At 39.6% G+C, this 25,444-nt stretch overlaps 1 protein-coding gene across 2 annotated transcripts in view; it reads left to right on the forward strand.

Annotated features, from left to right (window-relative positions):
• The window catches only part of MAP3K20 (mitogen-activated protein kinase kinase kinase 20), a 1,351,048-nt gene that overhangs the window by 591,133 nt on the left and 734,471 nt on the right, over nucleotides 1–25,444 (forward strand). For both annotated transcript variants that reach the window (XM_044075552.1, XM_044075553.1), the window contains exon 7: nucleotides 1,183–1,269. In XM_044075552.1, the coding sequence (XP_043931487.1) occupies nucleotides 1,183–1,269 (87 nt within the window). The remainder of the gene's footprint in view (nucleotides 1–1,182; nucleotides 1,270–25,444) is intronic.

Here is a 25,444-nt window from a genome sequence, read left to right on the forward strand (position 1 = left end):
TCCTGGGTTATGTTAGTTTGACTGGGTGTTACTTCTTACTTTGGTTCTTAAACATTTAGTAGTGCATTTTTGTAATTATCCCAGCTTGTTAGTTGGTCTGGATGTTATTGTCATTCTTAAACATTTAGTAGCATGTTGTACTATCCTCAGGTTATGTCAATTGGACTGGATGTTATAATTGTGTACTTAACTGAGATGGAATGTGCTAGTTGCGGAAACTGAGTTGCCTTGAGGAATTACTAACCTGTAGCTGATCACTTGTTTGTATTTTAAGTCATTGAGGTGCAAAAAGTAATCATTTTTCTATTTGTTCACAAGATAAGCCTTTTTTTCTTGGGTTGTTTGGAAGTGCTGTCTATGTTATTCAGAGCTGCACAGTTTGCAAGTGGAAAATGAGGAATCAGACCCATCACTTCAGAATGATGCCCAGTTCATTGTCTTTTAACTCTCTCATCTAAACTGTCAGCTGTGTCTGAGAAACTGCTGAAAATTATTCCAGGGTTGCATGAGACATGACACTGTTTGCACAGAAAACATTAAATCATAGAGGTCACATAAGCAGCACTTGCCTACCACTAAAATAACAGCTGCTAAATGCATGATATAAGCAGGCTAATATTTTCCATTGTTATAAGGATATTGATCATCGCTACCTTTGGTAAGTCTATATATTGTATCTTACTCTCTAGTGCTGTTTTAGACTTTCTGTATAAGATTGTTGAGATAAATGTCTGAAATTGGTGTATGTGTGTGTATGTATGGATCTAGGACTATTTACTTGAAAGCACATTTCACGGAAAGAAATATATATGCCCTTCTCCCCACTGTGGTGCGACCCTGGAGTTAGTATAATTAGTTAGGGGGGTGTGGTGGGCACAGCCCCCCACTCTGGGGGTGTGTGGGCTGTGAAGCCCCCCACTAATTTACTATTTATTTAGGAATCTAATTTCTTTTAGTGAAATGTGCTTTCAGTGAATAGTCCTAGATCCATATATATATATATATATATATATATATATATATATATATATATATATTTATATAGACACACATACACACACACACATACACACACACACACACACACATGTGTGTGTGTATATTAAAAAGTCATTATTTTTTTCAGGAAAAATAACACAACTACCGGATGTCAAACAAAATGTGATTTTCTTTCTTTCACAGGTTTTGTGGGAAATGTTGACAAGAGAGGTCCCCTTCAAAGGTTTGGAAGGCTTGCAAGTAGCCTGGCTTGTGGTGGAGAAAAATGAGGTAGGAAAAACTTAATGAACAACCATGAGACACATTTTGCGTTTGTGTGCGCTAATAGTAAGAGCTAAGGGATTGCATATCAGTGGATAATTAAGTAACTGATAAAGTTAAGTGAAGTGTGACAGCAAATGCTGACAGTGTTATTTTGTATTTTTTTTTTTTAAGTGTACTGCATATGACCACTTGAAATTACATTTGTATTTTTGGCTTGTAAAATGCATATTTCTAAGCAGCACTGAGTTTCTTGATTGGTTGCATTTCTTACATTAACCACAGTGTCCAACTGGAAATGCCTAAGTTTTAGTGGAGTCAGCTCCAAGACAGTAGAAGACTATATAACTTATCAGAAATAACCACAGTTAGAGGATATTCTAAACAAGATGAAAACATGTAAGATATCATCATGCAGATAACATACCATATGAATGTAAGGTCTAGAACAGACTCATTATGACGCAATAGACATATTTAGGAAAGTAAAATAAGTCATGGCTGAATCTGGTTAAGAACCGTCATCAGAGACATTTAAAAATGTGGAAAACCATCAGTGGACCAAGCTCTTTCAGTGAATATTGCAAAGGAAAATACAGTGAAGTGTCAAAATCAGAGACAATACATAGCAACAGTTATTTAGTGATACGAAGGTACAGTTGTCAAGAAACATGAACCAGATAAATTGAAAGACAACAAATTACTATCACCAGTACCATTGTAGAGGTGTGCTTTCACTCCTTTCAAATGTGGTTGGAACAGCACGTATCTGTACCTTAATGCATTAAAAAACAAATTTATGTTGTCCTGCCCTAAGTCTGCTTCCATTCTGTTTGCTAATGGTCTTAACTTGGCTTATCCTAGAAACAGTGTAACATCTTTTAAAAACAAGCTACTGACCACAGCACTTGTTTCTACCATCACTGAAAAGGTAACATTTCCAACATTCTGGAATACACGGGGTGGGGGCAGAGTGAAACTGAGCAAAACTATACAAAGCCAAAATATTCCTCACTAATACTACAAGAACAAAATACAACAAAGTCCTGTTTGCTTTCCCCTTAGTGTATTTCACTAGTTTCTTAACAAGTATATAATTATTTCAATAATAAATACTTAATTGGCTTCATAACAGAATATCTAGAGTTGCTGCAAGGAAGAATCAGCACTGTAAAATATTTCATGACCTTCACTGGCTGGTATTTAGTCATCAGCTCATGGTAATACAACTATTTTGGTATTCATTAAATATGTACTACTGGCATCATTGAATATCTCAGTAGAAGGGGTTATGGCCTCTCAGACTGAGCCACTGACCATCAAGCCATATGTGAAGGGTAACTGACCTGAAGAGCCTATGGAAAATGCGTGATAGTATATCAGGTTATGACCAGCACCTGACACACTCCTATAACCCTTATAGTGGAAACCTGCAGAGCTAGGTTAAAGTCACTGGCTTCCCATGACTTTGCCAGCTTGCATTCAGCCCAGTACATTTCAGTACTATCTTACCCACAGCAACTGAAACTTGCTCAAGATAATTTGCCTATACATAGATTCATACTGATACACAGGAACACACACACAGACAAACAGACACACCGTATCGCCCACAAGGTAATTTCCTGTCTTTACAGTAACTCATTGCCACTAGCTGAACTATTGTTTAACACAAAGTACACAGTAAGCCAGCAATAGTATACTTGTAGCTATAGTTAAAACAGTCATTTTACGGTGGATATTAGCAGTTAATAAGTCACTATGTTCAGAGTTTACCCTTGTGTGTTATAAATAAACCATCAGCAACAAGTTTTTAAAGCTGAACGGTAGAACTTGTTAATTGAAATAAATGAAAGTTAGCAGAGCAGTTTTTTTTTAAGACCAAGTATTATAGCAATAACCCACGCCTGGGTGTGGGTAATGTGGGATTTACCCACGGTTGGCTTGGTTTGGTCCCGAGGGCGAAGCCACACCCACACCCAGAAGTGGGTTATTGCTATTATACTATGACATTATTTAAGAAAAGAAATAATTACTTTTCTTAAATAATGGCATTGTATAATGCCTCTTTGCTGTCCTTCCGCAGCTGTCTGGTATCCGCGGCAGTTCTGATATACTGCGCATGCCTACGCAGTACATCAGAGCTGTGGCCAAAAGCAACAGAGAAAGCAAGATCTCCGTTGCTTTTTACTGTTTCGCTATGTTAAATGGGTTTAACATAGCGAGACAGCTTTAAAATAAGCAACGGAGATGTCCGTTGCTTATTTTAAAGCTGTCTTGCTATGTTAAACCCATTTAACATAGCGAACAGTAACGGAGATCTTCTCCGTTTTTTAAACCTGTCTCGCTATGTTAAACCCATTTAACATAGTGAGACAGGTTTAAAAAAAAAGCAACGGGGAAAGCAAGATCTCCGTTGCTTTTTACACACTGTGTCGCTATGTTAAAGGAGTTTAACATAGCGAGACAGCTTTAAAAAAAGCAACGGAGATCTCCGTTGCTTTTTTTAAACCTGTGTCGCTATGTTAAACTCTTTTAACATAGCGAGACAGTGTTTTAAAAGAGACTTATACTAATGGAAAAAGTCCGGGCGACCGGACCTTTTTCCATTAGTATAAGTCGATTTACAGTGTGCACGCTGGCCAATCAGTGTGCACGTTTTGGAATATTAATGGGGGGTCATGGTATAAATAGCAAATAATTACTTGTACAGGAGAAATAAAGTTAAACCAACAGAAGTCATTCAGAAAATCACGGTCTATAGCTATTGTGTTCTAAATAATAACTGCTAGCTAAATGATTAGCTATATTCTGTCTATAGATGACTTTAAAAACATTTATTAGTTGTGGAAAACTAAACTCACAGGCAGTGAATCCCAGACCTGAGCTCCAAGTCCAAAAAGTAATGTATGCATAGTGCAGAAGCAAAATTCTGACTGCTGCTTAGCAGTTGCTCTTAGAACTTATTTCATATTTGGTTTTGATGTTTGAAAGCAAGCTTCATGCTTATACATTCACGTAACATTTTGGGTGAGGCTGTGGTCAATTTATCATAATTCTTTTAAAAAATTTAATGTGTATGTGTGTCTGCTTCCTTGAGAACAGTTACTTTTTTCTGGAACTGTAGTTGTTGTTGTATCTTTCAGCTTTTCCCGGTTGGGGGTCGCCACAGCGGAACTCCACTCCACTAATGATTGGCAGTAGATTTTTATGTACCGAGTTGCCAGCCCTGATATAAAAGGGGTGGTGTTTGACTTTGTAAAATGTATTCCAGTAGAAGGCGAAGGCCGAGGTACCAGAATTAAAAGAATTTCATCAAACATACCAGCGATTGTGTTCCTGTTCTTTGTATACTAAGCGTTTTTTTGGGGTATCGAAGGAGTGGAGGTGTTGTATTTAGAGTTGACATGTCTGTGAACACCATTACTGTCACCTCGCTGGGTGCACAGTCAACCCAACCGGTCAACCTGGCATCCATGTGGAAAGAAAGGGAAGAAAAGATGGCAACCAACAATCCATGGGAAAGTGTTGCCATTGATTTTTCGGAGAAGTATGTGGAACTTGAGAGAGCCATGGTAAAAGAAGTTACAACTTTTTATGACTTTAAAGTTGCTCGAAAAATACATTAGCTCTAACATCATGCCCAGGGGTTTGAGAGTTGAGCGGTTGCCTGCCTTTGAATTCTCTGAGGACGAGGTCGATTTGTCCTCAGAATGGAAGGACATATCTTTAAAATGCACACTAGGTTGGTTAAGTGTGCTGGCAAAAAGAAATGAAAGAACTTTGCAGAAAACTCGTGCCTCCATTCTCCATTTGCAAGAAAGACTTATCGAGGAGAGCACTGTGGCTGTATTCAACAAAAATCTTGTTGAAATTAAAAACAGGGTCTCTAAAATTGAAGCGGAGGTAATTTCACGTAAAAAAAGGAAATACCTCCGTGATGTTAGAGACCATGATACGGGCAAGCTGTTTTCTTGGCAGTACAGCTTTAAGAGGAAGCGAGGCGCTTTTCGTGACGTCAGAAGTGGGTCGAGATCTGGTATCGGAGATACTTCAGCATCCTCAGCAGATGAATCCAGCAGCAGGAAAAGCGTTTCTTTTGAGAGTTTAAATGCAGAACAGGAGATACCAGCAGAAGCAAATGGAGCAGCGGGCAGTACGGCTCAGTCGTCGGTACAGCAGAAGGGAAGAGGGCGCCGCTTTCAAAACAAGGGGAGAAGAAGATGACAACTTGGCAAGAGTAATTGAGCATGAAAGAAGCGTTTCAAACCCAGACTGTGTGAATGTGGGCGAATTGCAGCCCAATTGTGGACTCAATACAATCACTTATACAGACATTTGTGAAGGTGAGAGTTACAACATTTTGAATATCTCGGATTTCACTATTTCCGAGTGTGCAAAACAAGTGTTGTTTAAAGGCACAAAATTTGTACCAGTATGTTTCCCTTCTTTGGCTGATGTTTCTTTAGAAATTAGGGAGTTTTTCAGGAAATTGCATCTAAGAGAGTTTTTTTCTAATAATGATAGCATTCATAATGTTGTTAATATGGAAGAGAATGACAATGATCGTGAAAATTTAGAGTGTTTAGATAATTCTTTATTGAATATGACATTACATGAAAATGAATTGGTAGATATTTATGCACAAGAAGGAATGTGTGATAATGAAGTGAGCTTTACATTTAACACTGGTTATGGAAGACTTACAGTTCCAAAAGTACCACATAAAAGTGAATTCATGCCAGCCAAGAGAAGTATGGTTATTAATGTGTTTGAAAAAACACTGTTAAAAACAGTGGAAGAGGAACATAAAAAATTCTGCAGAAGGAAGAAAAAATATAATTTAAGTAAAAATGAATAGAAGGCCGTATTAGATTTGAAGAATGCAAATAATCAATATGTGTTCACCCAGGCTGATAAGGAAGGGAACTGGGTGATTCTATCAAGGGACAAATACAATTCCATAGCCTTGGATTTATTGATGGATACTAACACATACATAGAATTGTCTTCCAATTTGTTTAGGGAATATAATTCACAATTATTGGAACTACTGGAAAGAGGAGAGAGGTTAGGTTTCCTGTCATCTGCTGATGTTAGAAAATTGTATGTAAAAAATCCCAAGATTGCTAGACTTTTTATTATTCCCAAAACACATAAGGATATTAGGAACCCACCAGGACGTCCCATTGTTTCGGGCAAAGGAGGTTATTTGCAGAATGTTGGAATATTCTTGGATTCCTTGTTAAAGTGTTATTTGGAAAGGGTACAGTCGCACGTAAAAAATACTAATGAAGTGTGTATGAAAGTAAGAGACATCAAATGGGAACATGACTTCTATTGGACAAGTGTAGATGTAAAATCTTTATACACTAGCATTAATAGACATCAAGGTTTAAAAGCAGTGGAAAAAATGTTGGGGGATGGACCCAAAACTTATTTTATTCTCAGTTTGTTGGATTTTTGTCTAACTCATAATTGTTTTGAATTTGAAGGGAGACATTTTTTGCAAAAGGAGGGCACAGCTATGGGGGCAGCATTTGCGCCCTCATATGCGATTTTGTTTATGGCCCATTTTGAGAATTGTTTCATTTATCCCTCAAAGTTTTATAAGAACAAGGTAGTAAAATATGTGAGATTTATTGATGATTTGTTGTTCTTGTGTAGGGGTAATCCAGAAGATTTTGGGAAATTTTCTCGGGGATTAGAGAAAATCCTTGGGGGTTAGATTTCACCTACACTGTTGGGGGAAAAGCATCCAGTACTTGGATGTAGAGATTTATTTGAGGTTAGACAATAAAATACAATATAAACCATTTCAGAAGAAGACAGCAGCTGAGAATTTTTTACATGCATCTAGTATGCATAGTGAATATCTGCTTAAGTCCTTACCATTTGGTGAATTTAAACGCATTGGAATAAACACTTCAGATAGTAAAAGGATTTTTGGTGAATTTAATAAGGTTGAGGAAAGGCTTAAAGGAAGGGGATATTCTGAAGAAAATATCAGATGGGCCAGAGGTAAGGTAGAATGTGAGCTAGGCCTTGAAGTCATCTGAAACAAGGAAAAAGTTTCGGAATGAAATTAATGAAAATTTGGATTCTTGTTCTGTAGATCCAAGTGCAGTGAGGTCTGGAGATAATATGTTTTTTGTCACCAGATACTCACAATTTTCTAACATAATAAGGGAGGCAGTGCCAAGATTTTGGCCCATTATCAGTGGAGATGACAGAATAGGAAAACTTTTTCCACCAAGAGTTACCTTTTCATACAGTAGGTATCCAAATTTAAAGGAAATACTGAATTTCAGAAACATGAGTACATTTAGAAGGAACATTAGAAAGGGAACATTTAGATGTGGAAGTTGCAAGATTTGTAGTCGGGTCAAAAGTTTGGATGGTATTAAAATCAATGATGTCATGTATAGGGCCCTTGACTATTATGATTGCAACTCCACAGGGGTGGTATATATAATAGGATGTGGATGTGTGAAACAGAAGTGGTACATAGGTCAGACAACAAGAAAGGTGAAGCTTAGGATTTTAGAACATCTAGGTGATATAAAACATAAAAGAATGGAAAGTCCTGTAGCGAAACATTTTTTTGAAGAACATAAGGGGGTTCCAGAGGGATTTGTATTTTGTGTGTTGGGTAGGCCTAATGTATCTGGAAATGAAATTGTATTTCACGAAAGATTGTTACAAATGGAATCTAGGTTTATTCTCAACTATAAAACCTTGTTTCCTAATGGAATGAATATGGAAATTTAAACCTAATGTTTCCACATATCTCTCAGAAACAATGAATGTTACAAAAAGAATTCAGTGTTAAACATGTGTGGTGTGAATTTTGTAATAATAATATTTGTTTCAATAACAATATAATAACATCTATAAATGTAATGATTTATTAACATTATTTATACAAAAGTATTTATTTAAAAATATAAAAGGCTATGTACAAGAATTAAATATATTTATATAAAAATGTTTACATTTATTAGATATTTAATGAAGTCAGAAATCATGTAAGTAAGTGAAGTCAAAAGATTTTTTTAAAAAAATTTTCTTAGATGCAATTATATGGTTGGGTTAATAATTCAAGTTAATTAAATTATTGAATAAAGGTTGATGCACTAATAATGCAATTAGATGTAATATAAAAGGGGTGGTGTTTGACTTTGTAAAATGTATTCCAGTAGAAGGTGAAGGCCGAGGTACCAGAATTAAAAGAGTTTCATCAGACGTACCAGTGATTGTGTTCCTGTTTTTTGTATACTAAGTGATTTTTGGGGTATCGAAGGAGTGGAGGTGTTGTACTCCAAGTCCAAAAAGTAATGTATGCATAGTGCAGAAGCAAAATTCTGACTGCTGCTTAGCAGTTGCTCTTAGAACTTAAAAAAGTCATAAGATTTGTATTTCATATTTGGTTTTGATGTTTGAAAGCAAGTTTCATGCTTATACATTCACGTAACATTTTGGGTGAGGCTGTGGTCAATTTATCATAATTCTTTTAAAAAATTTAATGTGTATGTGTGTCTGCTTCCTTGAGAACAGTTACTTTTTTCTGGAACTGTAGTTGTTGTATCTTTCAGCTTTTCCCGGTTGGGGGTCGCCACAGCGGAACTCCAGTCCACTAATGATTGGCAGTAGATTTTTATGTACCGAGTTGCCAGCCCTGATGCACAACCTTCAACGAAGGTACGCCCATTCACGCATGTCTCCACACAGAAGACGCTTTAGCTGAGAATCAAACAGGACAATGTCTTACTGTGAGGCGACAACGCTACTGCAGCACCATTTTGAAAATGAAACTGCAGAATTTTTAGGTACATTTTTTTTGCAGATCTGCTGCATGTTTTACTGGTCACACAGCTGCATTTTATACATCTATTTTATTTCTTCTGAAAGTAAATACATTTGCTTTAGTTCACTCCAGCTTTTCTACATTTCCCAGTTCTGAATCTTTACAAAGACATTTACAAATTTCATACAGCACTTACAGGACTTCATTAGGTTATGTAGTTGCAATTCCAATATAATGCCAAATTCCATTACTTAGGATTCACAGTCACCATTGACAAGCATAGAGAAAAAGTCCAGGAATAACCATAACAGAAATTAATTCATATCCTTATTAACAGGTCATTCTCAACACTACCAAACCTGCAGTTGAGGCAAACTTAGTCACTCACTTCATGCTTACACTTTTTTTTGTTTGCCTTCCCCTCAGTCAACTCCAGTTATCCCTCTCTGTCTACTCTTTTCCCTTGTTGCATCCCTTTTATGTAGTGACTTATCACCAACTGGTTCATGTATAGTTACTAGGCTTGCAGTTCAACAGACCCTTGAGGACCTGAAACATTATATAAACATTCTATAAACATCATGCTAACTGCCACAGTAGGTATAAACATCATGCTAACTGCCACAGTAGGTATAAACATCATGCTAACTGCCACAGTAGGTATAAACATCATGCTAACTGCCACAGTAGGTATAAACATCATGCTAACTGCCACAGTAGGTATAAACATCATGCTAACTGCCACAGTAGGTATAAACATCATGCTAACTGCCACAGTAGGTATAAACATCATGCTAACTGCCACAGTAGGTATAAACATCATGCTAACTGCCACAGTAGGTATAAACATCATGCTAACTAGGTATAAACATCATGCTAACTGCCACAGTAGGTATAAACATCATGCTAACTGCCACAGTAGGTATAAACATCATGCTAACTGCCACAGTAGTTCTTTTTAAAATCTTCCTTGTATATAGATTGTTGTTGCATCTGACAAATACGTCTATTAAGTCTAAATAATCTAGTATTTTGGCATGTATACACACACACACACACACACACACACACACACACACACACACACACACACACACACACACACACACACACACACTCAATATCAAACTGCACTGTTATGTTAAGAATTATAAGCTATTTATGTGTTAATTCTAATATGTATGTTCTTGATGCTATTTGTGATGTGATCATCCTGGGATTCTGGACTCCTCTGAAAATGGAACATATTAGCTGGACATTAAAATTTTACTTAAGACGTAGGTAACCATACATTAATAGAAGAGAAGACAAACCATATTAATATTTACATACATTATAGATCACATATCTTTTCTAGTAACTGTTATCAGTCCAACATTATACATGCATTTCTGAATTCCTGGCTTCCCTTAAACTTCACTGTTCTACATACTGAACATTATTATGCATGTATTGTTCTCATAACTTCTATTTCTATGTAATTTGCTCCTTCCATTTTCTAGAGATCTCTCATTCAGTTTTTTTATCTCTTTTATAATATTCAGTACTTCAGATACAGTTGGTTTCACTTTGATTTCCATTTTCTAGTAATTTTTGGCAACCACCAGAATTAAACTTAATAAGGCCTTACTTATATCTAGGCAATTTGGATTGTGTGTCCCAGCTCAAAAGAATTATTTCCTTAGTTACAGCCATTTGCTCACCTAATATTTCTGACAGAGTACTTTATATGGAGTTTCTAAATCTGTCAACACATTAAATTTGCAAAACATATGTTCCCATTTACCTCTTTCTTCCCTATTATGCCTTCAACATTTTCTATAGAAACACTTCCAGTCGAAAAGCCTAAAACCTTCTGGACTTTGTTGCATACTAGGGAGCCATCTATATGTTCTCCCATAGTTCTCTAGTAAATGTTTTTTCTAGTCTATTTTCCCAAACTTTTCTGCATTTTCCTATTTCATTTTTGTAGTTATCCAGTATTTTATATGTCCTATGAATTTTCCTTTTTTAACATCTGCTTCTGTTCTACATTCTAACTACTAAAAACGTCACCGGAGCAGGTCTCTCACTTAAGATTCCTGTATCCCTTTCTCTTTGTCTGTACTCTGGTATCAATCCCTAGTAGACAAGTTAGTCTCTAGCCTGCAGTCCAAAAGTCTACTTGATCTCATCCAACTCTGTTGCATCTTCCTCTCTCTTTATTTTTCCCAATAACTTGGTCCATTGCCAGTTTTCTTCATATGTTTCAACCCCCTCTTACCTGTTTTCTGTCCACAACCTGTAGTCGTCCCAATTGGTAAAATCTCCTTTCACCATTCTCGTGTTGGCTTACTTATACTTCTTGCAACTTTATGAATACTTTCTGCAACTTTATGAATATAATATTCTCTGTGGTGGTTATTTTCCGTAAGAATCTGCATCCAAAATGCAATGCTCTCTTTATTTTTTGAACTTCCCCCTGCTTTATCATCGTCTCTTTCCATTCTGAATTGTAACCTTCTGCTTATTTTATGTATGTCAGCCTTAACTGTGTACCTATAAAATATTCCTTAAAATCAGTTAATCCTAAACGACCTTGTTCTGTTGGATCAACTTATCCCACTTAACTCTTGCCCCCTCCCAGATAAATGCCTTCAAATCTTTATTAATTATTGTCCACAACTTCTCCTCTGAGTGATAAAAATGTGCCTGACCCCTATATAAAAGTAAAGAGACGAAACATTTCTCCCTTTCGTATCCTGTCTATATCCATAAACAAGAGTTTCCAGTTAATCAGTTTTTGTATTGTCTTTTGTTGAGTGTCTTCCTACATATCCTTAGCTGCCATGATAGAGGCCTTTTTCTGTGACAGAAGCCTTTTTAATCCATACCCCTAAATACGTCATCTTTTCACATCCCCATGAATGTGGGTACTGCTGAACCAATTTGTGTGTGTGGGTACATAATTTGTCTGTAACCTTTGTTTTATCTGCATTAATTTTATGTCCCTAAAATACTTGAAACTGTCTCACATTTTTCCATAACACTGAGGTGCCCTTTTCTGTATTTATCAAGTACAAAATAATATCATCTGCAAATAAAGCCAACTTTTCTTGATTACCATACCAATTATATCTTTGCATTTCTGAGTCCCTCGTTTTTTCTGTCAGTGGTGCTAAGTATAAAGCAAATAACAAAGGGGGAAAGAGGACACCCTTACCTGGTTTCTCAGTTCAAACACCACTTGTCAGAGATGAACTCTTCAACTGTAATTCTTGCTTTTGATCCTTCATATATCCTAGTAAATAACCGTGTTATTGTATCAAGGAATAAAATCACAGCTTATTCTGTCATACGCTTTCTCTGCATCATGACCCACGACACGATTATTTTCTTACATTCTACTTCCCCCTGGGTCAACATTGTCCTATTAATGTTGTCAGATGTTTGCCTTCCCTCCACATTTATCCGTATCTGTCAATTTTGGCAACACCTTTGTCATTCTTTTAGCTAGTGTAGACATAAACACTTTATAATCATGGTTTAAAATTTAAACGGGTCTGCATGAAGTTGGGTTTGATGGGTCTTTACTGTCTTTAGGTATTACGGCCACCACAACTTTCTTCCAAGATGTTGGTGCTTCCTTTCCTTTTAAAATATTATCAAACAAAATCTTCCAGGTCTTTATCACTTTCTTCCTTTCTAGCATTAAAACTTCCACAGGAATGCCATCTTTTCCTGGAAACTTTTCTGAAGATTGATTATACATTACCTTTTTTATCTCATCTCTTATCTTAACTGCTTAGTCGCTGAGCCTCATCTACCTCTAACCTTGGCATAATTAAGATGTTCTTCGTGTTTCACTGTTGCAGTCATTACACTTGGGTTATCCTGCTGGCAGGCTACCCTCAGTCGGCCTGAATTCCAAAGTCTAGGTTTGGCATCGGTTGCTGTCGCCTCTTCCCTGACGTAAGAGCGCCAGGGGTATAAAAGATGCAGCTGATGCCATTTTCTTCAGTCTTTCTTGCCGCACGGTGCCTGAAGCATAAGCAGTTCTCAAGTGCCGGTCGGCCGACTCCTGAGATTTTCGTATTCGAATTTCAGATCCGTAATCTTCTTCAAAAGCTAAATACCCTGTTGGGGAAACTTTTTTCTTGCTCCAGACCGGTGTCAGAAAAAGTTAATAATTGTATTTCTTGTAGGAAGCAAATACCTCATAAGGACTTTCATTCTTACTGTATTCCTTGCCTAGGCCCTGACCACGACGTAGCTAGTTGTCGGTTTTGAGCTAGATTTAACTAACGTACTATTAAGCGTTGGTACGATTTTGCATTACACTATTTTGGCAGAAGATTTAGCCATCCGACTACCGGAATTCACAAGAAACGCAAAGAAAAAGAAAAGGACAAGCATCCGAGGTCCAAAACCGATGACGAGGCTTCTTCTAAGCCAGTCGCCGGTTCTCAGTGAGGCGCCTTCGCAGCCCCTGATGCCCGCTACTTTGGACCCGCAGGCCGCTACCGACTCCCATGTGGAGTAACTAGGCCACTGGAAGCTCAAGGTATTGGACCTTCGGAGACTATTCCCTCAGATGGGTCCGGAACTGCTAAGCAGGCATTGGCTTCTGAGGGTGTTTTCAGACCTACTTAGTTATACATTAAAACGACTTCAGCTTCAAAGGCAAAGACTAAAGCACCTTTAAAGACAAAGAAACAAGTACAACAGCCTCATGGACAGGCCTCCATGCCCAAAAATAAGATGCTCAAAATGGCCGAATACCTAATTACTTTGATCAGGGGTTCCCATCCCCCACCTGATAAAAGGCCTAGGCAAGAGACAGAATATGAATCTTCAGATCAGGTTTCCATTTCATCTGATTCCTGTTCTGATCAGGACTACTCTCTTCCTCCCTATGAGGATTCTGATGCTGAAGACTCTATCCCTTCAGCCTCTCCTCCTGAGGATTACTCTTTTGGGGAAACCTTGCATACCATGAGGGAGCATTTTCACTGGGAGAGCCAAGATTTTTCAGAATCTAAGAAAAGGCTCAGAGACTTCCTTTTACTATCACAACACAGGCTCTTAGCTTTTCCACCGTGTTAGACATTGTAGATGATGTATTTTCAGAGTCCAGTCTGACCCCTAACTCCTTACCTCCATCACCTGTTAAGCCAGACAGGTACTACAGGGTTCCTGACTCTCATAAATTCCTTTTCAAAAACCCTGCTGCTGACTCAGAAACAATCTCTCAAGGTCCCAAAGGGGTCAAGGCTTCCGCTGCTAAAAACCCTACCCCCTCAGACAGGGATTCTTGGGCAATGGACAGATGGGGAAAAAAGATTTACACTTCTGTCAGTTTCATATGCTCAAATATCAGCAATATATTATGTCAGTGCTTAAACAGAAAATGTTGATACATTCTGAATGTGCAGAAAACAAAGAAATGCAGGATTTATTGCATGCAGCTGAACAAGTTGGAAAACATACTTTGCAATGTGGTTTTGATTCTTTGGAGGCCTCCTGCAGGGCCGCTGTTACGGGTTCTGTCATTAAGAGGCATGCTTGGTTAAAGGAACAGAATCTGCCTGATCATGTCAAAGCAAAATTATTAGATGCTCCATTACAGTATGATACCTTGTTTGGTGTTAAAGCAGAAGAGGTGTTAAAGAAAATGGAGGGCAAAGCTAAATCTATGCAAATGGTTAAGGATTTCTTACAGGTACAGCCACCTAGATTTAGCAGACACTGGCCTACAAAGAATTGGTCCTTTCCAGTGTCAGACAGACCACAAAGGGGCAGATACAGATGCCCAAGAGGCAGATCCCAGCCCCAAGGTTCGTACAGGTTTAAACAATGAGGTGCTTCTACCTCCAAAAGTGGAGAAGACAAATCACAGCCATGCAGGAAACAGTCCCAATGACTTCCCCCTGCCTGCACCAAGCACTTACCTTCTGGCAGCACCTTTAGGGGGAAAACTAGCACTTTTTTCTCAAAATTGTCACATAATAACCAAGGACAAATGGGTCCTAGACATAGTGTCACAAGGCTACAAGTTTCACTTCCATACCCTGCCAAGGACAAACGGTTGGTCAGACCTGCCAAAACATCAATGGGTAGAGGCACAAAAGCAAGTCTCATCCCTCATGGACATGAGGGCCATTCAACAAGTACCAGAGCAAGAGCAGGGACAAGGATTTTATTCAAGACTTTTCTTGATCCCAAGAAAGGACAAGACCTGGAGACCAATACTGGACCTATCTATTCTAAACACATTTCTGGATATACCAAAATTCAAAATGGTGACTGTACAGCAACTTCTGCCCATGCTGGGCAAGAAGGTTTGGCCTGTGACTTTAGACCTAAAAGAGGCATACCTGCATGTCCCAATCAGACCAACATGCAGAAGATACCTCAGATTCAAAGCTGGCTCAATGCACTACCAATTCTCTGCACTGCCCTTTGGCTTATCTACTGCGCCCAGGGTCTTCACAAAGTGCCTGGCACCAGTAATTGAATTTTGCAGACAAAGAGGAATACAGATATATCCTTAATTGAACAACTGCCTCATTCAAGCAGTGAACAAGGACATTCTACTACAGCATCTGGTGTTTGTAAAGAGATTTCTAACAGGCCTAGGGTACACAGTCAACGAAAAGAAATCAAAACTAGTACCCTCTCAAGAGATAATATTCCTGGGTGCAAGCTTAAATACAACTGCCCAGATGGCTTATCTCACGCCAGACAAACAAAGAAAACTGACTACCTATTTCAACCTGTTGGCAACAAAGGCCCAGTTATCTGCAAGAAAAATTCTGCAGGCTTTGGGCTTCATGGCATCCTGCATCTTACTAATTCCATATGCGAGATTGCATATGAGGAAACTTCAGTGGTACCTAAAAAGTGTTTGGACTCAACATTGCCACAGTCTGGAAACAATAATTACCCTCATTCCCTGCCTGCAACAGGAGTTTCGATGGTGGGCGAAGGCTTGTCACCAGAACAAGGGGCAGTCATTTACTTTACCCCCAGCCAGGCAAACATTAACAATGGATGAATCAGATTATGCCTAAGGGGCCCACATGGCAGGAAGGTGTATTCAAGGCACATGGTCCACAAACCAAATGCATCTACATATCAATCAAAAAGAGATGCTAGCTGTTCAGAATGCCCAGCCTTCAAGGACCTACTTCATCCGGGACAACTACTGATAAAGACAGACAACACCACAGTCATGTGGTATATAAACAAGCAGGGAGGCAGTCATTCCTACCCCCTTTGCAGGCTAGCCATGACTTTGTGGGACACAGCATTGACTTACCAAGTACATTTGCAGGCACAATTCCTGCCAGGAAAGATAAATACTCTGGCAGACGAACTAAGCAGAAACCTCATGGATCCCCATGAGAGGAAATTGGATCCACAAGTCTTCAGCATTATAACAAGGAAATGGGGATGCCCAGAGATAGATCTATTTGCCTCTCCTCACAACTACCAACTAAAAAGATTCTGCACAAGGACTTATCACAGACAAGCATGGAAAGTGGACGCCTATATTTCAGCTGGAAACACATAGCAGTATATGCCTTTCCTCCACTGCCTCTCCTCCCCAAGGTACTCCTAAAGGTCAGACAAGAGAAGCCAAAAATTATACTGATTTCCCCAGACTGGCCCCGCCAGTACTGGTATCCAATTCTAAGGAACTTGGCTCAATACCCGCCTTGGACCTTGCCTCATATACCTCATCTACTATCCCAACAAGACAATCAGATCCTGCACAGCCAGCTAAAGACCTTAAATCTGGCAGCATGGCGGATAATGTAGTCATACAAAATGCGCCCCTCACTAAAGCTGTGATGGATGTCATTTTGGAGGCCAGAAGGCCTAGTACCAGAAAATCTTACGCTGGAAAATGGAAGAGATTCTGTGCTTGGAACCAGGCTCAAGGAATTGACACAGCTGTACCAAATATTCCTCAGATTTTGCAGTACTTAACTGAGATGCTGGACAAAGGCCTATCCTTTTCATCAATTAAAATTCATGTCTCTGCCCTTTCGGCTCATTACAATAGAGCCACCAATTTTTTCTCATCCTTTGTTAAGGCAGTACCTCAGAGAAGCCAAAAACTTAAGGCCTCCAAGGAGATCAGCAATACCTGCATGGGACCTCAATTATGTCTTGGAAAAACTCACCCTGCCTCTTTTTGAGCCAGCCGCTGCAGCTGATATAAAGTTTTGATCTTGGAAAACAGCTCTGCTCCTAGCAATCTGCAAGGTGAGTCTCAGAGCTACAGGCACTCATGGCTGTGGAACCTTTTATCATTTTTTATCCAGACAGGGTTTCTCTGAGGACAAACCCGACATTCATGCCTAAGGTAGTCTCCATTGTGGCCCTTAACCAAGCTATTCATCTGCCTACTTTCTATCCAAACCCACAGAATAAGGGGGAGAGAATTCTGCATTCTTTGGACATACACAGACAACTACGCTTCTACTTGAACAAAACCAAAGCTTTCAGAAAGACGGAGCAACTACTAGTGGCATATGCTGCAGGATCACAAGGCCATCTCAAAGCAGACTATTTCTAAATGGATAGGCCACTGCATTCGTCTTCTATTCACAACATGGCAAGCCAGTGCCTAAGGGCATTAGGCCACATTCAACCAGAGCAGCAGCCACTTCAGCAGCCTTCCTCTGGAGTACCAACCAAAGACATTTTAGAGGCTGCTACCTGGAGTTTAGTGCACACCTTACAAAGCACCATCATTTACCACTCTACTCTAAATCCAGGGCAGGCTTTGCCACTGCAGTTCTGCAGGGCCTCATAGCCACTCCTAATGCTATATTAGCTCCAGCCTCCCAACCATAGCTTTGGGATTCAACCCAAGTGTAATGACTGCAACAGTGAAACACGAAGAACATAATACAGTTGTGTACACTTACCATAAATGTAGATGTTCAAGTGTATTCACTGTTGCAGTCCAGGTTACCCACCCAACATCCCCCATTTCTTTGCTGGAACTTATCTGCACTTCTCTAATCTATACAACCTATGTGGTGTATTCGCTTGTAGATAAAGGTATAATATATTTTGGTGCATGCATATTTTATTGGCATATTTTTTAGCCTACCCTTTTGGGGGCACCTGACATCTGGGGCAAGAAAAACTGAAGAAAATGGCGCCGGCTGCATCTTTTATACCCCTGGCGCTCTGACGTCAGGGAAGAGGTGACAGCAACTGACGCCAGACCTAGACATTGGAATTCAGACCGACTGAGGGTAGCCTGCCAGCAGGATAACCCAAGTGTAATGACTGCAACAGTGAATACACTCGAACATCTGCATTTATGGTACGTGTACACAACTGTACTTTTTCCTTAAGTATTTCCAGTTTTGCTCTTTCTTGATTAATATAGTTCTCTGCTTTATACAAATTTTCATAAATGTTGTAAAATATCTCTAATACCTCTATGGGATCTCTGGTTATTTTTCTTGTTTTAGGCTCAGTGAGTTTGGAAACAACACTTTCTACTTTCTGCTGCCTAAATCATTTTGCTAAAAGTTTTTGTGCTCTGCAGTTATTTTCAAAAAATAATTGCTTAACAGTCCTTCAAAATTCATGCATATTATCTAGATTCTCCCTTATTTTCTCTTTATCACTCTGCATTTGTGCCCTTTCTTGTTCTGCGAGATTCCCCTTAATCTACTCTTGTTCTGTGAGATTCCCCTTAATTTGCAATACTTTAAACTTTATCAAAACTTCTAAATAATTTCTATTACTTAACTGTAACTATTTTCCGTTGTATTTCTATCCTATTTTTAAACTCCTTTTTCAATTTATTTCAGTCACTAGGCTATAACTTCTGAAGAAATTTCTATCTTCTCTAATAACACTTCAGTAATTTCCACAACCGATTCCTTAAATTCCTCTCTTCTTAACAAATAGGTGAGAAGGAGCTAGTGGTTCATTTTTACTTCATTACACTGCATTTTTATCTTTGTTTTTATCTGTGAATGATTTGAAATAATTAGTGGATATGTGTCAAAGCTTTCAATTAAATACATATATGCCTATAAAGTATAATTTCCATCTAGGGTTGCCCAGTTATTGTACCTTGGGGAATAACGTGTAAATTCTGAGTTTCAACTACTGAATTCACATTTTCCATACCAAATATTTTCATAAATTTCTTCAGAAATCTATTGCCCTTTCTTAAGTTTTCCCTTCTCTGTCCTCCTGATGCATTCTCACTATTGTAAATCGAGTTCCAGTACCCACCTATAAGCAGGTATTCCCTGGAGAAAACTGATTATTTTTCTCAACATTTCCTTTCCATAATAGCAGATGTCCTTCCTTAATAATGTTGCAGTATTCTTTATATAAGGGATTCCCTGCCAAAGGCAACCCAACATCCAGCCAGTATACCAAAGCCTTAGGAGTATATGGATGTCATACATCAGGTCTACTTCACGTACCCGAAAGCCAAAAACGCTGAAGATGATTACGGACAAGACAAAAATAACGAAAGTTAAAATGCCGAACCGCATAAGTATTCCCAAGGCAAATTGCCCAGCACTACAGTATGACACATCTCACTAGCTGAAACCCACCTAGGTGGGGGGGGCTATGACCCTCACACCTCTGGGATCGCACTACAGTGGGGAAATGGGCATAATTCTCTGCATTGGGCAAGTGTTTACTTGACCTAATAATACTTATGTGGTTCGGCATTTTATCTTCCATCATTTTTGTTTCATCCATGTGGTCATTTTTGGTATTTGAAGTAGACCCCATACATCACACCTATGCTTCTTGCTCAAGGCATAGGGCATAAAAGTACCATGTGGGCATACATACCTCAGAATATCTTTGCCGACCGTCTGAATGCCATCATTGAAAGTCAGTCTGAAGGCTCCTTTTGTGCTGGTTACTGAGCCATGTTTCAGATAAGTGCCCCATTGGGGTTTCTTCTTATGTAATTTTACATTTATTTTTATGAGTTTACATGTCATCCTGAAAAGGAAAATGTCACTGTGTGAGGCATATTCCCCACAAAGATCATCACAAGCAGTCTCTCTTCTGTTTAGATGTGTCTCACAACCATACACAGTGTTTTTCTATCTGCCAATCATTTGTCCCTAAGACCTTGAGTAGCTGTCTCTCCTCCTTGCCAATTTACCTGGAGAACTAGTGTCTTAAATTGTTGGCATAAGGTGCTATGTCAGAGTCTTTCCATCCCGAAGGTCAGCTGCCTGCCAAGAAAAAAGCCAAAAAACTCAGGTCTGATTCGGCTGCTGTCTTGCTTCTGCCTCACCTGGATGTCTTCCTCAAGGCTGGTGAAAGCCCAGAGGATCACCCGTTTGTTTTCTCTGATTTAGAGACTGGCATGGATCTCACTTTTCACACAACCTTGGAGGCTCTGCAAACGTTCACTCCAGATGTTGAGGGAGAACATCGGCTAATTATTTCAGAAGGCTCTAAGGAGATACCACAAATCGTAGTTTGGGAGGAGATTTCTACTATGTTGGTTGAATGCAGACAAGGCTCTGAACCTCCTAGAGTATTTAGGGCAGACATCCCTCAGAAAATTAAAAAAAAAGATGCATGTTTCCCCTGCTGCTATAGATCCCCAGTGTGAATGGCAGGATTTTACTCATGTTGTTTAATGCCTAGATGGCCTTAAAGAATCCCCAAGGAGTTTCTGTGTCTGCTCCCCTTGGTCAACTACCCACTTAAGAGACTGAGAAAGCAGGATTCCTCTGAAGAGAATTTGAATTCTGGGGAAGAGTCTTTGGCATATTCCTTTCATATCCCTTCTTCTTTGGATTATGGCTCTGAGGAAGATTTTATTAGTTCAGAATCCTGTGTTTTGGGGATACTATTTCTTGCATGATGGAATATTTCAAATGGTACTTTTCTCAGGTTTGTGATATTCAAAGAAGGTGTTATGAGCTCATCCAAAAGGAGTCTCTTAAGCCGTCTGCTGTACCTCCAGCTTTGGCTGCCCTTCTAGATATCTTTTCAGCAGCCTTTGTAGCCCTGGATTCTCAAACTCCAGCCCTTGAGAAACCTGATAAATTTCACAAGGTACCTGATGATTGTAAGCTGTTATACAAATGTCATTCTGCTGATCCCCCTGTAGTATCTGACAGACTTTCTAAGCTTCTGCCATCTACTAAACTACTTCCTTCAGACAAGGACAGTAGAGCTGTAGAATGGTTAGGCAAAAAGGTATATGCTGCCACATTGGCTTTTTGGGCTATAAATTACCAAACCCATCTGACAGGTATGTAGCCCTTCTTTCTCAGACAGTCTCTGACCTCCCTGATTCAGAAGGGAAATTCTTAGCCCTTTCTCTACTGGGTTCTACCTCTCTGATAGCTTGCCACCCTAGTAAATGTAGTTATGATGCAGATGATGCCTCCACGTAGGGCTGCTGCCTGGCAGGAATTGCATATTTTTGTGTCTCCTGTCCCTAAGTTCCAGAAGAATTATCCATCCAAATCTGCTTTTGTACGCAGCCAGCCTCACCCTCCTCCCAAAGGTAAGAAGGTTTCTAGGTGGGTTCCTCCTGCTAAGTCTATTCAGACTTCTACTTCTCAGAAGCCTCCTTTTCAAGACAAACTAGGTTCTGTCTGACAGTTTGCTTCACCATTTCTTTGGACCAGGTTGCCTTATCCCTTTGTCTTTCCCTGTCCCTTCCCAATTGGTTAAGGGTAACTCGAGATCCTTGGGTTCTGTCCATCAACTATCAGGTATACTTCATGTTATGGAAACTCCTTCATCCCTCAGCCTCCTGAAGAGCTGATTCCTATCTTCCCAGAATTGCTTTGTGGCCTTTTGACGCAGGACACAATTCAATGTGTAGCCCCTTCCCAGGAAGGGGACGGATGGGATTTTATTCCAGGATATTTCTGGTTCCCAGGAAAGAAGACACCTGGAGACCCATTATGAACCTTTCATAGCTCAAAATCTTTCCAAAGATCCTTTTCTTTTGGATGTTGTCCCTTCAGATCTTGTGTCCTGTTCTTCTTCCTCAGGATTTCTTAGTCTCTGTGGACTTCAAGGATGCTTATCTTCACATCCCATTTCATCCCCTTTTCACAAAGGTTTTATGTTTCTTTTTCTCTTCTTTGCATTTTCAGTTCTCTGCTTTGCCCTTTGGCTTTTGTACTCGCCAAATGCCTCACTCCTGTCATTGCCTTTTGCAGGATGAGAGGGGTTCAAATCTTTCTTTCTCTGGATGACCGACTCATTCAGACTTCTTCCCCTGAGATCTTGCTTCAGCACCTGCAGTTTACAATTTCTGTTACAAAGCTGGGGGTTTACAGTAAACTTTCAGAAATTAGACATGGTTCCTTCTCAGGAGTGTGTCATTCTTGTTTGCAGGATCCAGGCCGTTCCATGCTGACATCCCTGCCTCCACCCAAGGCTCTCTCTCTAATCACATTTGTTCAGTCCTTTCTTACTCTGGCTTTAGTTACAACAGTGGATTTTCTCAGGGTTCTAGGATTCATGGCCTCCACCATTCCTATGCTCCTTGTAGCTAGACTCCATATGTGTAAACTACAGTGGTTCCTAAAGTCATTGTGGCTCCAACACTGTCATCCAATAGATTTTCTAGTTCTTTTCCTTCCATGCCTCAAACTTAAGCTTCAGTGGTGGATTCATCATCTTTCTGTCAACCCAGGACTTCCATTTCAACCTCAGAGTCCCCTCTCAGGAACTTTTTTCAGATACCTTGGAGAAGAGGTTGGGAGCTTCCTTCAGGTCCCTCAAAGTTCCAGAGTCTTTGATCACTTCATCAGAGGTCAGATCCCATCAACATAAAGAAGATAAGGGTTCTCCTTTTAGTCCTTCAAACCTTTCACTCTCTCTTTCTTCCAGGGTCTCTTAAAATCATCACAGACAATACCAGAGTGATGTGGTATGTCAACAAGCAAGGAGAGACATGGTCCTACCTTTTTTAAAGTCTGGCTCCCCAGGTCTGGGATCTAGCTGTAAAAATATCGACTGACTGCTCAGGCTGTATACATTCCTTCAGAACAAAATAGAGTGGCAGACTCTTTGAGCACACCCACAGAGATGTGTTTCTGGACATTGCCCATCAGTGGTTTATTACACAGGTAGATCTTTTGCCCCCCCCCCCCTCAACTTGAATAGACAAATTCCACTTTTTTTGTGCCAGAGTCCCAAGTCCTCTGGCTTGGAACGTGGACAAACCCTATATTTTCTTTGGAAGGGGAATGCTTCTTTATGCCTTCCTTCTCCTTCCTCTGATTCCGAGGGTCCTGCTGAAGATAAAGCAAGACTCTCCCAAAATGTTGCTGGTGACTTCCTTTTGGCCCAGACAGCATTGATTCCCCCTTGTTCTTCACCTAGCCAGGGACAATCATCACAAGTTACCTAACAGGTAGACCTTCTCACACAAGACAAGAGGTCTCTGAATCATTTCCTCTTGTCCACTCTTCAGCTGACACTGTGGGTGATAGGGTTTTGATCCCTTTTAGGCATCTTTTTTTCTGAGGATGTGTGCAGGGTTCTGCAGGAGGCCAGGAAACCCACTACCAGGAAGTCATATTTATTGAAATGAAAAAGATATCTCTCTGGTGCCTTTCTTGTAACAGGATCCATTTTCAGTGGGGATCTCTCTGGTTCTGTCTTATTTTGTGAATTGCTGCATACTGGGTTAGAAAATTCTTCTGTTAAAGCTCAGATTTCTGCTAGTCTGTCACTCTTGTCTCTATGTTTGAGGTCAAACAGTTTCTTAAAGGTGTCCTTCATGTCTGGCCTCCCAGGAAGCCTATTCCACTTTCTGGGACCTCAGTTTCCAACTTGAAAAAATTAACTCAGGTTCCTTGCAACATTGTACTTGGAAGACTGTTTTTCTTTTTGCCCATACTTTAGACAAGAGAGTCTCTGAACTCCAGACTCGTATGGATGTTCCTCCTTCCTTAGTTTTTCATAGGGACAGAGGGTGTCTCTTTGCACTAATTCTTGTTTTGTGTCTAAGTTGGTCAGTGAGTTGTCTCTTAATCAGTCTGTTAATTTACCCCCCTTTTTTCCTTCTCCACAGTCTGCTAGTGAGAAGGATCTTCACACTTTGGATTTGCATAGACAGCTCAGATATTATTTGGATAAGACTATTCGCAAATCTGAGCAATTTTTTGTTTCCTTTCATCCCAGGTCTCTAGGATTTGCTGCAAAACATATCTTCCTGGTTGTCTAAGGCCATTTCTTTTTGGTATTCATTTCATGGTAGATGTCTTTCTATCCATGTGAAGACTCATTCTATTGGAGCTGTTGCTTCCCTTGGTGCTTTTTTTCAAGGGTCTGGATACCAATTCCATTCTTGAGGCTGCAACTTGGTCTTCCTTTCATGCCTTCACTAAGCTTTAAAAGTGGTATGTTGTTTCCAGGGCAAAAGATGGCTTTGCCACAGCTATCCTGCATGGGTTTGTAGAGGGCTCCTCTGTGCCTTTCTCCTCCTAAGTTTCCTCTTGAACATTTGTGCTCTCTCTTTAGTAAAGAGTACTGCAGTAGTGATATGGAAGGACCTAGTACAATTGTGTGAAATCTTACCATAACAGCAGATGTCCTTCTCTTCACTGTTGTATTATTCACTCTTTCCCTCCTCCCCTTTCTGCTCTGCCCTATTCCTTCTATCTTCCTGGCCTGGAATTCTTTTCCTCTTTCTCCTTCTGGATGCAGATTTTACTCCTAGTTCCTAGGAAAATTTGTTCCTCCTGTGACCATTGAGTTCTGAGTTATGTATGTCTGTGTGTCACCTTTATGCCCTGCTCCTTGAGTGGGGAGCATATGTGTGATGTACGACATCTACATATGCCTAAGACTTACTGACCGGATGTTAGGCTGCATTTGGCTGGGAATGTTATGCTAAGATTTTGCACAATTGTACTATTTTGATGGAATGTAAATACATGTCCCCTTGCCAGTAGCCCCTTACTACCACAAATCTACTGTTGCTGTCTTTTTTCTCTCATCTGTCACTATTGAAGCCCATATAGCAATTAGTATAATATCTCCTCTTTTCCTCTGTCCCTGATATTCTGTTAAGTATGCATCCTGAAATTCTTTCTTTGCCAAATTCACATACTCATTTCTTTCCAAATGTGTTACCTGCAGCATTGCTATTTGCAATCAACATTTCTTAATAAAAATGCAATACTCTTTCCTGTTTGTTTGTTTATCGATCTGTCTTTGTTGACCAGGAAAGTCCAAGAGGGCAGACCCTAATTTCATTGGAGGTCTGGGGAGAAAAAGCTTCATCACAGTACATTTATATTAACAATTGAAATTCAGACAGTTGTAGAGAAAAAGCCTCGGTCGTAATTACAAGACAGTTAAATATAGTAAAGTATTTGCATCAATAATTGT

This window comes from Protopterus annectens, chromosome 6.part1, assembly GCF_019279795.1.
Source record: "Protopterus annectens isolate FY-2018-M chromosome 6.part1, PAN1.0, whole genome shotgun sequence".
Taxonomy (NCBI): domain Eukaryota; kingdom Metazoa; phylum Chordata; order Ceratodontiformes; family Protopteridae; genus Protopterus; species Protopterus annectens.